At 36.5% G+C, this 13,624-nt stretch overlaps 1 protein-coding gene across 3 annotated transcripts; it reads left to right on the forward strand.

The window, feature by feature from the left end:
- Window positions 1–670: 670 nt before the first annotated feature.
- On the forward strand, window positions 671–13,584 carry LOC128209968 (uncharacterized). 3 transcript variants are annotated; one of them, XM_052914247.1, is made up of 5 exons: window positions 671–770; window positions 975–1,032; window positions 7,280–7,935; window positions 11,839–11,950; window positions 12,311–13,584. In XM_052914247.1, exons 3-5 carry the CDS (start codon window positions 7,349–7,351, stop codon window positions 13,313–13,315), a joined length of 1,704 nt encoding a protein of 567 aa, XP_052770207.1. In that variant the 5' UTR covers window positions 671–770; window positions 975–1,032; window positions 7,280–7,348; the 3' UTR covers window positions 13,316–13,584. The 3 variants fall into 3 exon arrangements, with proteins under 3 accessions (XP_052770207.1, XP_052770208.1, XP_052770206.1); XM_052914248.1 differs by lacking the exons at window positions 671–770; window positions 975–1,032 and adding an exon at window positions 4,529–4,721; XM_052914246.1 differs by lacking the exons at window positions 671–770; window positions 975–1,032 and adding an exon at window positions 4,968–5,878.
- The last annotated feature ends 40 nt before the right edge of the window (window positions 13,585–13,624 follow it).

A 13,624-nucleotide genomic window follows, 5' to 3' on the forward strand; every position in this document is an offset into this window, starting at 1 on the left:
AAAAAAACTCGTCATCTATAGAAACTCATGTTTAAGACTATGAACATCTAAGAAATATAACATTGAAAATCTACCTGTAAATGCTTACTTGCAGGTCTTATCAGCAGTAATTTCTTACATTTTGGTGCCCGTTGGCGTAGCTCAATAAAGACAAACAACTTATCTGAGATGTGACCACGCTGAAATGCAATAACTACTGATAAGGTGCATATGTCTTGTAAAGAAGCCGTCCGACACGCTTGCAGAGGTCGCTGGTTCCTTCCTGGGAAACACAACGATAACGCCCCGCAATAACTCGACTTATTTTTGTCGAAAAAATAGACATCGGAAGCTTGAAATGTTTAGTTTGAAAGAAAAAAACGTATGCATTTGACAATCTTGTGGCAATAAACTGGAGACATGTGAAATAACTTAGTTCGAATGTTAACCATAATAAGACAATGTCTGTGTAGACGGCCACGGTCACCATTGTGAATGAATGACCCAAATAAAGTTTTACCTTCTTCTTTTATATCAAGAATAAATTGAACATTATCAGCATGAGAAGCGTGTCACATACGCCTGAATAGATAATTATGTAAATGCATTCCCATTGTTTTATTCAACCTTATAGTATTACATTTCTTACACTTGCCATGAAATGTATAATATTTTTAGTGTGCATGTGTGTTTATATTTTATAGTATGTGTTTATACGAGAAACTAATAAGAGTTGAATGACTAAAATTGTTAAATTGTTTCACATAGTTCATGTATTCAAATCACAACAGGTAAAAAGCCTTATATATAACATTATTCGTAACTGTCAATACTGTTGTTTTGTTTTTCTTTTGAATGTTTATGTACTTTTAACGAATACAATAACATTAAATGAGAGCGTAATCAAACTTTCTAAAAGGAAAATATTGTTTTATGTAAGATAATATAAAAAAAATTCTAGTTTAACTAACAGGTATGTATTTGTCATGTTTCAGAACAGGAAGTTAACCACAGACGCTGAACAGCCATTTTATATTTAAGTTGACAAAACAGGTATGTGTTTAAAATCAATGTTGTTTAACTCGTAACTTTAATATGTTGATCTAAACAACTTTTTAAGTGATAAGACAACTTTCTAGATCAAACTTTTCTTTAAATCAGGTTACAACTAAGGCAACATCTAAGGAAACGCCCGAAGCTGAACTTTTTTCCTGGTTTCGGAATAATTACATCACTAAAATCATATCTTGTTGCAAAATATCGAAAATAGTCCGATGGGAAATGGCGTTGTATCATGGGATCAGTCAAAATGTCGACATCGGAAATCTCATAGAGAAACAGAATTGTCGAACCTCCACAAAGTGTTACTTCAGAATTTGAAAAACTTTGGCAGTTTGTAAACAGACCATGTGTGATCAAAATGCCGGGAAAAATCGTTATGATAAAAACTTTGAATTTCGAAGCTGCGGTGTTTTGAAGCGTGGCCATCAATATGACCCTTTTTAATATTCTTTCTTGGCGATCGCTTCCATTTTTTTTCACCCCAATCCCCTTACTTTGAAACAAGGGAACCCAAGTTCTCCGTTGTTATTTATTGTGTTCTTGAACGATTTAATTGACGATATTGATGCTAGTATGGACAACCTTTTCTCTATATGTGAATTAAAGCTTTTCTACTGTTATATGCTGATGATCAAGTTGTTTTTGCAATATTTTCATCATCTTTACAGCTATTGTTGAATAATATATTACTACTTGGCAATATTTGTAAGTTAAAACTTAATACGTATAACACGGTAATGCTTCGTGAAAAAGGACGCAAAACGGTGAATGGTTTCTTGTTACATGGCATGAAGGTAGAGGTACTTAATTCGTTTAAATATTTTGGGGATTTACCTGTTCAAAAATGGTTCCTGGTTTACAAGGCTAAAAGCTGTAGCTCACCATGTTTTAATACTTTGAAAGTAAATGACTTTCGATTTTAAACAAGGTTAAATTAAGTTTAATTATATTGTATTGTTCTTTTCTGCCAACGGTATAAATTACATTAAATTTACACATACACATACAGTCAAATCAAACAAAACAAAACAAATGGGTTGGGCTACAAGTTAAGACAACATTCATTTCAGCCCTTACGTCAATGTTACGTCAATGTCATTTAAAATTATAAACGTTACTAGAAAAATAAAAATATGTTAACTTGAATTTAGGAAAAAATACAATTGGTTGCCACCAAAAGAAAACAAAAAAAATACAAACTGTTTGATAGACTTGTATCATATGCCGTACGTTTTGGTTGTGAGACATGGGGAACAAATGGGTGCAGGAGTCTTAAACTTATACATACTAAATTTTTGAGACAAACTCTTTGTTTAACAGGTCGACTAATATTTCCGCACTGTATGGAGAATTATGAGAAATTCAGAGTACCACTGATTGTTATTAGAAAAAAATAAAACGATTAAATATCGGATAAAGCTATTAAACTTCATCGATGCAAATCAAAATATTACATACAATGGCACAAACTGGGCACAAATTAGAACGACGTTACAAGAACAAGGGTTAGAATACATATGGATAAACAGAGTTGATAATAATATTCCATCTTTGTTATAAAACAAAGATAACAAGACATGTGTTACCAACATTGGTACTCAGACACAGGGCCATTGACACAGGCAGATACAATACTACCACTGAAGAACAAAATATGTGTTTGTGTTGTAAGATGCAAGTTATAGAATCAGAGTATCATACAAGTATGTCCAGAATATAGAGATTTACGTTTTAATATGGCCTTCCTTACACAAGTTTGAAAAAGAATTAAGACTGGCTTAAGTCGGTAGTATTGGATTAATATGTTTTGCAATGAAAAGAAGAACATGACTTGTTTATTTGTACAAAGTTATGCTTTACATTCTTAAATGCATTTTATCCCACACATACACACCGTTTTCCTCTGAAAATGTTTAACTTTCATTACCATCATGTTTGTTTAAGCTTTCAAGCGAAATAAACTACTATCGTATTGCATTTAGTCGAGTTTTCGGGTCAGCTCGGCCCCAAAACGCTTTTACAGCCGCTTATTTTGATTTTCGAGCTCTATTTTCGGCTACTCAAGACGAAAAGTACGGCGATCTTTAAAGGGCATATCAAATGCCTCGAAGCGTGATTCATCCTTGCACTAGGTCCCCATAGTCTAGTGGTCCAGTCAGCTCGGCCCAAAATAGCCTTTACAGTTGCTACTTTCGATTTTCGAGCTCTATTTTCGTTTATAAGAACGTTTCGTTATTGTTCCCATAGTAGATTTTCCGGGTCAGCTCGCTCCCAAAGCGTCTTTACAGTAGCTACATTCGACTTTGGGTTTGAATATGGCATATTGTTCGATTCGTGGCATGGTTCAAAATTGCATTTTTTATGGTCCCCTTAGTCGAATTTTCAGGTCAGCTCGGCCAAAAAGTGCTTTTACAGTAGCTAACTTCAATATTTGAGATCCATTTCGGCTACTCAGGTCTAAGGGCTCGCCATTTAAATGGGGCATATTATATGCATCGTGACATGGGTCAACCCTGCATTTTACATTATCGACCGCTTAGGCGAGGCATCGGGTCATCTCGTCCCAAAAGCGCATTTCTAGCAGTAAACTCCTCTTTTCGATTCGATTTTATCAACATTTAAATGCATTTGTGTGCCTTAAAACATAATGGAGGATAGAGTAAATGTAATGTTTTATTTCTTTAGTTAATTAAATTCCAGAAGCCAGTTCGAAACTCACTTCAAGTTCTATTAAACTCGAAGTTCACGTTGTTACTCGAAACATACCTTTATGGATCCGAAACTCGCTTATTCTAACTCGAAACTTACTATTCACAATTATATGAACAACCCAGATACATTAATTGGTAAATAGTGAGCCAAACAAAGCCAGAAATGAATTTACTGTTTTGCGCATAAAATAGAAGAGCAATGTTTAATAAAACTGTAAATAATTATTATAATTGAAGATGTTATGAATACGATGCTGGCGTGTGGCAGAACGAGGAGAAACTGAGCTAGAAGGCAGCGATAAACATCTTGGATAGACACTTTGTTACAGTGTTAATACCGCTTCATACAAAAGCCATTTTTTTTCACCATTCTGAACCTTGTATGAAAATGAAATTAACAGTGTATTTTGGTATGTTCGCCAGTAAATATTGCACTGATAACACTTACGTAGATGATTTTACACCGATGACGTTAACAACGTTTTTACTGTACATACCTGAATTCTGAACAATCGGCCCACTCACGTGCATGATTTTCATGATTCAATTTTTTTCGACCTGTGTATCAATGTAAGAACATGATCAAAATGTGAGGTGTATACAGTCTTTCCGTCACGTACATCTTCACATGTATCATAAATCAGGAAATTCGGACCAGCGTTTGTAATGTCTGCTAATGCCAGATGCTCACGAGCACGAGCACGCGCGCACCGAGTTTCTATGTCTGCTCGCGGGAATTACCTGCACGAGAGGCTTCGAAGCAAAAAATTAACAACTCATTACATCGTAACTGGGAGTTATATGTACTCCCCGTGAAATGAGTTGCTTGCCTTCCAATTTTACATGTTATTGCTTGAGTGCAAGTGTTTGCAGTTTAATTCTAGTTAGTTATTTCATCAAAAAAGTGTTTATTGGACATACATGTATTCTATAGAAAGAAATATTGGATTTGTACATCTTTGATAGCTAGTGAGTACTTGTGTTTCTACTATAACAGATTTTACTGTTGCTTCTTATAAGTCGAAAAACGGTGAGTTAGGGAATACAACAAAGTATGTTGTATTTATAAAAACAATCATTTGACGCCGGCTGTCTCTTGTTGACGGGCTTTATTATTCTCCGCAGCAAAAGTGCAAACCAAATCTCGGTCTGCATCTCAGATTACGCATGCAGCATGTTGGGTAAATTGATTTCTGTTTTGGGCGATCATATCGAGCATCTGTATTGATCTTAATGCGCAAGGCTGAACTATGGAGATGTTTAATTGGGTTAAAGCATATTGGCCCGGCACCCTCGGAAGTTTTGGTTGATACCGATGTATTCTTCCGGTTTACTGATTACAACACAAGTTTGGACTATTTCACAGATTCAGTGCGATTGATGTCTGACAGTAATCATGATAATTGGACCTTCTGAAGCTCCTTACAGGATTAAGCTAAGCTCACTATTTTTTTTAGAAGTTGCGTAGTAATTTCTCCATTAAGAGTTTTTAAACTTAGGAAATTTCTGTGTGATAATCACACTAAACCGTGTTTTATTTATCAAAATCAAATTAAAGTGTGTGTTTCGACTAATTAAAATAAGGTACTTCAGTCTGTTAAGGTTAAGAAGTTTCGAGGAATTGGGACGTGGAGTTAGTGCATGTCAAGATGTTTAGGATAAGAACACAACGAGAGGATGGTCAGGGCCGATATCCATAAAACATCTTCAGTCATTTCCTAGTTTACATAGTTTCCTAAAATTTTCATTTAATTAATAGTACTTATGTCAAATGAACAATGAGATACTTAAAATGACTTAAGTTAGGAAATAACTCAAGATGTTTTATGAATATCGGCCCTGTTCTTCATATACAAACAATGGATTTATTGGACACAGGCTGGGCTGATTGTTGGCCGAACTGAAAGTAATTAATAACGCGATGAACGACATCTTTGTTAATACGGTATAACGTTTAAACGTGAACTATACGATGGTGTGCTCATAAAAAAATAAAACTTTAAATATAAACAAGTACAGCTGAAACAACTTTACTTGTGATTTTCTCTATATATCGAGACTACCAGAGCAGTAACGAGTTGAAAGTTTACAACGTATGACCTGGGACCAATAAATCCTGCTCCCAGGTATGATTGACGTTTAAAGGTACCAAAGAGCGTATTTATTTCGCATTGAACAAAACTGTTTGGATGTGTATAATAATAAGGTACATGTATAGTAAAAGAATTGGCCGATATACATACATACATATATATATATTGATATATATATCAAGGCAAAAAATGGGGCTCATTAAGTGTTAATGAAGGTTATACGCTTGGTGGCGAATAATCACATTAATAAGCTAAATAGCATGGACTTACCACAGTAAAAAGCTAAATGACATGGACTAACTACAGTAATAAGCTTTAAATAACATGGACTTACCACAGTAATAAGCTAAATAACATGGACTAACTACAGTAATAAGCTTTAAATAACATGGACTTACCACAGTAATAAGCTAAATAACATGGACTTACCACAGTAATAAGCTAAATAACATGGACTTACCACAGTAAAAAGCTAAATAACATGGACTTACCACAGTAATAAGCTAAATAACATGGACTTACCACAGTAAAAAGCTAAATAACATGGACTAACTACAGTAATAAGCTTTAAATAACATGGACTTACCACAGTAATAAGCTAAATAACATGGACTTACCACAGTAAAAAGCAAAATAACATGGACTAACTACAGTAATAAGCTTTAAATAACATGGACTTACCACAGTAAAAAGCTAAATAACATGGACTTACCACAGTAATAAGCTAAATAACATGGACTTACCACAGTAAAAAGCTAAATAACATGGACTTACCACAGTAATAAGCTAAATAACATGGACTTACCACAGTAAAAAGCTAAATAACATGGACTAACTACAGTAATAAGCTTTAAATAACATGGACTTACCACAGTAATAAGCTAAATAACATGGACTTACCACAGTAAAAAGCTAAATAACATGGACTAACTACAGTAATAAGCTTTAAATAACATGGACTTACCACAGTAATAAGCTAAATAACATGGACTTACCACAGTAATAAGCTAAATAACATGGACTTACCACAGAAATTTTTGCTCAACAAGCCGTATGAGTCAATTACCTCAAAAGCAAGAACAAACCTTACGCAATTAATTAAGCTATAGTGAAAGAAACATCAGACGAAGACAGGTAATCTGTTTCGGCCTTGTATAAGATGTTAAAGTTGAATATTATGAGAAATCCGTTCAAAGCCTTTGTGCGGTAAAGCTTTGGGTCTTTTTGTTATTAAAACTCGGCGGGAATTGGGATCCAGTTTCTACTCTTTGGAGGTTTTAGCTATATGGTCTTATATCGTTGCCTTGCCACGTAAACATGGTCAGCAATGTACTTTTACTTATCGAGACTGATAAACAACATGAGACATTTTACATATGTGCTGAAGATAATGAAATTACAAATGAGTTCACAATTTGTATGTCCTACTTTCAGATATTAGGCTAAAAGAGTGGGCTAAACCCCCTAGAGAAGGAGGGAGGAGCTGCACCATATGAGAGCAAGATGGAGCTGTGTTTTGACTCCCTGGACTGTGCGCCGTGTCCGCCAGTCTTCATCGAGGGCGCGTACGAAATCCTGGTCGCCACCGCCACTGCCGCCAACTTCACAGCCTACGAGGTTGACGTCATCCGTGCTAAGTGTGACATCGATATTCCAACAACAACGACGACGACGATGCCAACAACAACAACAACTGAAACTTCCACAGTTCCACCAACAACGGCGACTTCAACAGAGTCTACATCAGAATATACGTCACCAACTCTTACCACTACTAGCAGCACCGAATGGCCGTTCACCTCTTACAACAGTACGGATGCCGATGTAGATAACACCACATACATTTCCACCACAGTATTTCAAGGAACACCCTCCTCAAACACACACATTCCGACAACATTGTTCTCAATGTACGTCACGCCTATAAACGGGACGTCGGATAACGCGACGTCAGGGAACGTCAGTACGGACGAAGCTGCAGGTGGTGTGCAGACCCAAGGGCGTTTTGAGCTTTGTAATGATGTGTGTGTGATGGGGGTGGTGACGGGAGCGCTTTGTTTGGCTGTCATCATGTGTGCCGTACTCGCTATGTAAGTATTTCGTTGAGATGTTCTGTGTGTAAGACATACATTTTGTGGGAGACATTTCTATCAAAATGCATGAATATTTCTAAGCAGTCGATATGTAGTGTAAACTTACGAAATCGGAACAAGTGCACGTGTATCTAGTTAGTAACACAACATAAGATTAAAGTAGCACTATACGTACTAGGCCTTTAGATTTAAGTATCTTTATTGTAGATCATACAAACAGAAAATTGTGAAATCCGTTTACATTTAGAAAAACAACAACAGTACTTGAAAGTGGTATTTGTGGCACATTGGATAAGAAGGTGATGACATTATTGTCACGTGAGCATAAATGCTTTCCATGCTAGATAATGAATACATTAAGACAAAAGATACAAGAAAAAAGTTGATGCATAGCAATGAAATTAGAAGAAAAAACGTGCATGCAGATAACCAAAAATGGTTATTATATCAATGATAATATTTTGTTTTAAGTTGGGTGTACATATGCTCGAAGGACATTATGGTTAATAATATTGTTACAATAGTTTAAGCCCGGAATTAAAGATATTCTGTTTTTTCGCCAAGCTAATCCTCCGGTTAAAACTAAATTATAACAAAAATATTAGGGATGCAAGCGAATATTCGAATATTCGATCGAACGTTTGGTATTCGAATGTCAAAATCGGTATTCGAAAACCTTTTTGCTACCACTGTTATGTTGTGTATAATTTTCGTTTCTCTTGTTTTAACAACGAATGTTCCCTAGTGTCGGAGGCGTATTATTAAAATATTCATACGTTTTTTTCGGATGAAATAGAGTCAATGGTCTAATACATAGATTTCAATAGCATGAAATTCACCTTTTATTTGTACCGGCATGTTATGTTAATTCCTTGCTTTATATTTTGTATAAGTTTTTGTAACACATTTCACTCATTATATGAGTGTATAGAACGGGGATAAAAACACTATACATCAAAGGGGAATTATCTGGAGTTCATTCCTTCGAAACAAACAATTAAGCTCAAGATTATTTTTTTAAAACTCGGCATTTTGCTGTCGCCAAGGGAGATTACTGCGTAGGAGGTTTACAAACATAAAGGATATTTTAATAGTACCGTGTAACCTTCATCTATCATTCGGAACTCCTCGGCCATTTTTTTCAAAAACAACCTCGGATGTATGCAGGTACATCAGTTGAAGTAGTTCGTAAAATTTTGAATTATATCATTAATTAAATGTAGTGTTTTAGAGTTGTATTTATTGATCTAAGTTTAAGTTGATTGCCATTGAATTGATTTATTGCAAACATAATTAAGAATTCCAAGAGTTAAGTCACAAAGTTTAACTGCTAAATAAAATTACTACGCGATCTACTTGCAGCGGACTTAAACGTACCACTTTTTGAGTATGTAAACCGTCCAAATACATCCGAGGTTGTTTTCTATAAAATGGCCGAGGAGCTCCGAATGCTTCATCTATTTGATTTCAATCGGAACACCTCGGCCTGTATCTTTCTCGGAGATGGCCGAGTTGTTATGATTGAGTTGGTATTTAAAATCAAAATTTTCAAAATGATAAGTAGGGCTGTTATAATTTAAGATTTCATTATCAATTAAAGTGTAAAGTTTTATAAAACCAACAAAACTTCATATTTTATCATGCAACGTGGAAACTATTGAAAGCATTGTTCTGCAATTTATGAACTAGTCCCGAAGTTGGAATATTTCTAAAGTAATATCAAATATAGTCGGCGCCGACTAATAACATGGTTGCGCCAGAAAGGTGGAGCATCTGCCTACAAACAATTAACCACAATTACGTTACATTTGATCAAACAAAAACATTATTTTCATTTGAGTAGACAGTCTAATGTGTCGAGAGATGTGGGTTGTTTCTCTAGATTTCTAAAATAACTGAAACTAATTTCCCAGAACAAGTGGGCCAACAGTCTGACATTAAATTTAGCCCAAAAGATAGAAACATCGTAGCTCTGAACATTCGTCTCCGTGAGTCTCCCAAATTACCCTAGATCGCAGACTTGGGTGCACGAGGTCTCCGTGTCGAAGGTTTTACCGACAATAGAACAATGACTGATATGCCAATAGGCTGTAATAGCGTTTGCATGTGCCAGATGGATAGGCATAAAGCCAAGCTTCCACGTCGACCGTATCTTTATTTTGATTGTAACATTTCATCCTCAATGAAAATACATCTGCCTTCATATCAACACTGCAGTTACCCTCGTGTCTAGCTGTAATAATAGTTCTGTCAAAACATTTCCCCGTTTCATTGAGTTCCTTGTCCTGTCTATGTTTATTGTTTCAACTCTCAAGAGCTTTTAGGCACAATCTGCTACCCAACAAAATATTATAAGATACCGAACCTTCTATTAATTGGTATAATAATAGAAAATAAAAATGTATCAAGGAAATTTACGAACTAAAAAGTAGTGAGTTGTGTGTTTGATTGTATTTCTATTACGCATTAATACAATTTACATCTTGAATAATTATGATTGCATTGTTACAGTATCGCTACAGTAGGTAACTGTTCTCCCGATGACGTTGAGAGTGTGTCGGGCTTTGTTAAGTGCGAGTACACCTGCGAAATGCATAAGTTGTAGTTGATCATGGCTGTATAAACTTATATGAAGAATGTTAATACCCCATGTCACAGATGACATTTACGCTCAATAAATGATAATACCATGTAACCTAATTAATGTGTTCGTTGATGACTAAGAAAAAGGTCACGTCGGACTGACGAGCAAGGACACATGAGTTATCATAAGGGGCCGGACAGGGTCGACGTTGCTGACGTGAAGTCTATCAAAATCGACGCATAGAGCAATCTTTAAATATTTCAGGAGACAATGGACTTAAACGTAAAACAGCAACTGAACACTGAAAAATACTTCCCGGCCATTGGCATCTAGGCCTTTGAAGCCTGATTTTTTTCCTCGGAAAATTGAAAACTTGTATAAAAAATGTTTGCCAATTATTGATTGAACCTAGAATCTCAAAACAACAAAACGTGTTTTCTGTTTATTTTCTGCAAACATACACGAATAGGGAAGTAACTGCTCATAATTTTATCAAGGATATTTTGTGTACTCGAATATATACATACGACGCAGAAAATACAATTGCTAAACTCCCTGACTTTAACCCTTTGATGCAATATTTTTTATAACAAAACGGTCATTAATTACAACACAGGGTCAGATATTGACAGGCGGATAATGATAATTAAACCGCGAGTCAGGGAATAACAACACCCATCATCGACACTGATTACCTTTCAGACGGACCTGTCACGTCGAAGCCTTGACGTGAGATGGACGTTGCGAACGCGTTAACTGCCTTCTAACTAAGGCAGACTGTGATTAAATGCTCTAGGATAATTGTGAGAGGACTTGTTAAATCAATTGTGTTGAATATTCGTGGTGAAAAAATATCACATATTACAGGGATCTTTTTAAGTATGAGATGTAGCGTTTGATGATTTTTGAAGAACTTTATCGGTATGTTGACTGCTAGAAAAAACAGCATATATTCAAGTTTCAGAACAATTTTACTGGTTGTATAAACTAGCATTATCTTATCATGGAAATGCCACTACTCTGTTAAATTCTTTCTCTCTTATAACTGGGGAAAATGCAAGATGGAAATTGAAGTCAATCAAAAAAACACGATGACTAAAATTTGTATTCCTCGCTCACAGACGTGTTATACCGCTTATATTGTCTAAACGAGAAAGTATATTTTGTCATGATGGTAAATGGACTAATGCGCATTCCTATATGTATGAATTTGGCGTATTTCATTAACCGAATTTTCCGTTTTGATAAGAAAAACTAGACTACTGTAATTTAATGTGTGATTTGTATATTTAAATGCACGGCCTCTTTCTTGGCAGCGCTCTGAAGCGAGGCGTGGTTACCCGGAAGCGGAGTCGTGAACGAGGCAGGAGTCGTCGGCGCTTTCCCGACGTGCAAAACACGAAGTTGTATGATAGTGTGGACGTTGACGTGAGTGCCCGTGAAATTGTTGGTTAAACCAGTATTTATTGCAAAACATGTTTGTTGAACAAATCGGGTCAATTGCAATGCATAACAGTAATATAAATTCAGCTGTGTGAAGTTAGCTAAACATACGACATTGGACATTGGACATTCAAAAATGAAAGTCGTGCTGGCACGACATTGGATTTCGAATGTCCAATGTCGTATGTTTAGTTAACTTCACATAGCTTATAAATTCACAGAATTAAAAAAGTAACCTGAAATGGTTTTTCTAAGTCTCCCTTGGGTTACGTGTATTACGAAGTAAATTGAGTGACACCATGTCTAAAATCAATCTCATGCATATAAATATTCGACGTTTTACAGGAATCGATGTCCAGCAAGCGAAGCAGTGGTTCTTCCTTTATTCGGAGATCCACGGATTTCTCCCGACTTCCGGTCATGTTCGACAACCCGGCCTACCGCCGCTCGATTGAGCTTCGCCCCGTTAGTCCACACTGCAACTGGTACGACCCGGATGCGGCCAACTACGAGTACTCCATCACGAACGCTAACCTAGTGACGAGGAAGCCCACTAGCCCCAAAGGGAGGTCACTCTCTACCTCCCGCATCTTTGACAAAAGACTGAGTGGCAATCCGAATGATCTAAAATCATCCAGAGCTTCACTTCGTGAGTATGTGCCCAAGATTCTGAAACCTGACAGCAGTGATAATGAGATTTCAAATTATATACCTAAAAGTGCAAAAGTGAACATTCAGAATGGGGTTATTCCGAATAGCAAACAGCCTCGATCAAGTAGCCAGCGCTCACTCCCTAGGACGCCAATGGAGGACCATCCGGTCAATTTCAACGCGGACCCTCGGTCCACATTCAGACAAACATACAGGTCGAAGTCATTTGACCCTGACTTTAACTTACAGACAGAACGACCAGATATAAACTACTACACACTTAACAATCGCAGGTCGACAACGAAGCACATAAATAGAGACATAAACCATGATAGTCCCGGAGGTAAGGACAAAAACTTGAAAACGAGGTCACAACGAGATAAAGAGCACTCTGGTTATGTTCAACAGATACCCCGGAGTTATAGTGTAGCGAGATCTAGCCAGCTTCCGAGCAGCCCGGTCAGTGCGACTCCCCAGGCCTACACTGACCGGGAGATCGTCAGCTCTAATCTGCATCGGGAGCCATTTGTGGTACTCACACGAGCACCCAACGGAAATATTGCACGTGCATATACGTCACCTAGAAAACCACCACGTGATCGCAGTCCGAGTGTGGAGGACAGACGGACAAACCAATTCGCCATGTCATACAGGCCCGCTCACAGAGACGATGTGTTCATGTTTCAGACAAAGTTATGAGACCGCTTGTAAACGTATATACATGTGTATCATCAATCGAAAGATAGATCTCAACCTTCATTAAAGTAATAAGAACTTATTACAGCATCGTATGTGATGCAATTACTCTCATGGTTTTGGCTGAGCCCCGGCCTGTGTTATATTTACATTATATATTATTACTTACTTACGTTGTAACTTTTGTTGAATTTATAAGCGTTATATTTAAAAACAAATATTTCAATTAATCATGATGTTGTTTTTGCAAAATTATACCATTGTGAACTTGGGGGCTTGCGTTATATTTCTGCATATACAGCATGCACTTGC

This window comes from Mya arenaria, chromosome 11 (assembly GCF_026914265.1).
Source record: "Mya arenaria isolate MELC-2E11 chromosome 11, ASM2691426v1".
NCBI classification, from domain to species: domain Eukaryota; kingdom Metazoa; phylum Mollusca; class Bivalvia; order Myida; family Myidae; genus Mya; species Mya arenaria.

Coding starts and splice junctions, on each gene's coding strand:
- LOC128209968 (XM_052914247.1), top strand. CDS start 7,349: ATGGAGCTGTGTTTTGACTCCCTGGACTGTGCGCCGTGTCCGCCAGTC. Junction 7,936..11,838: donor ATGTGTGCCGTACTCGCTAT/GTAAGTATTTCG, acceptor CTTTCTTGGCAG/CGCTCTGAAGCGAGGCGTGG. Junction 11,951..12,310: donor ATGATAGTGTGGACGTTGAC/GTGAGTGCCCGT, acceptor GACGTTTTACAG/GAATCGATGTCCAGCAAGCG.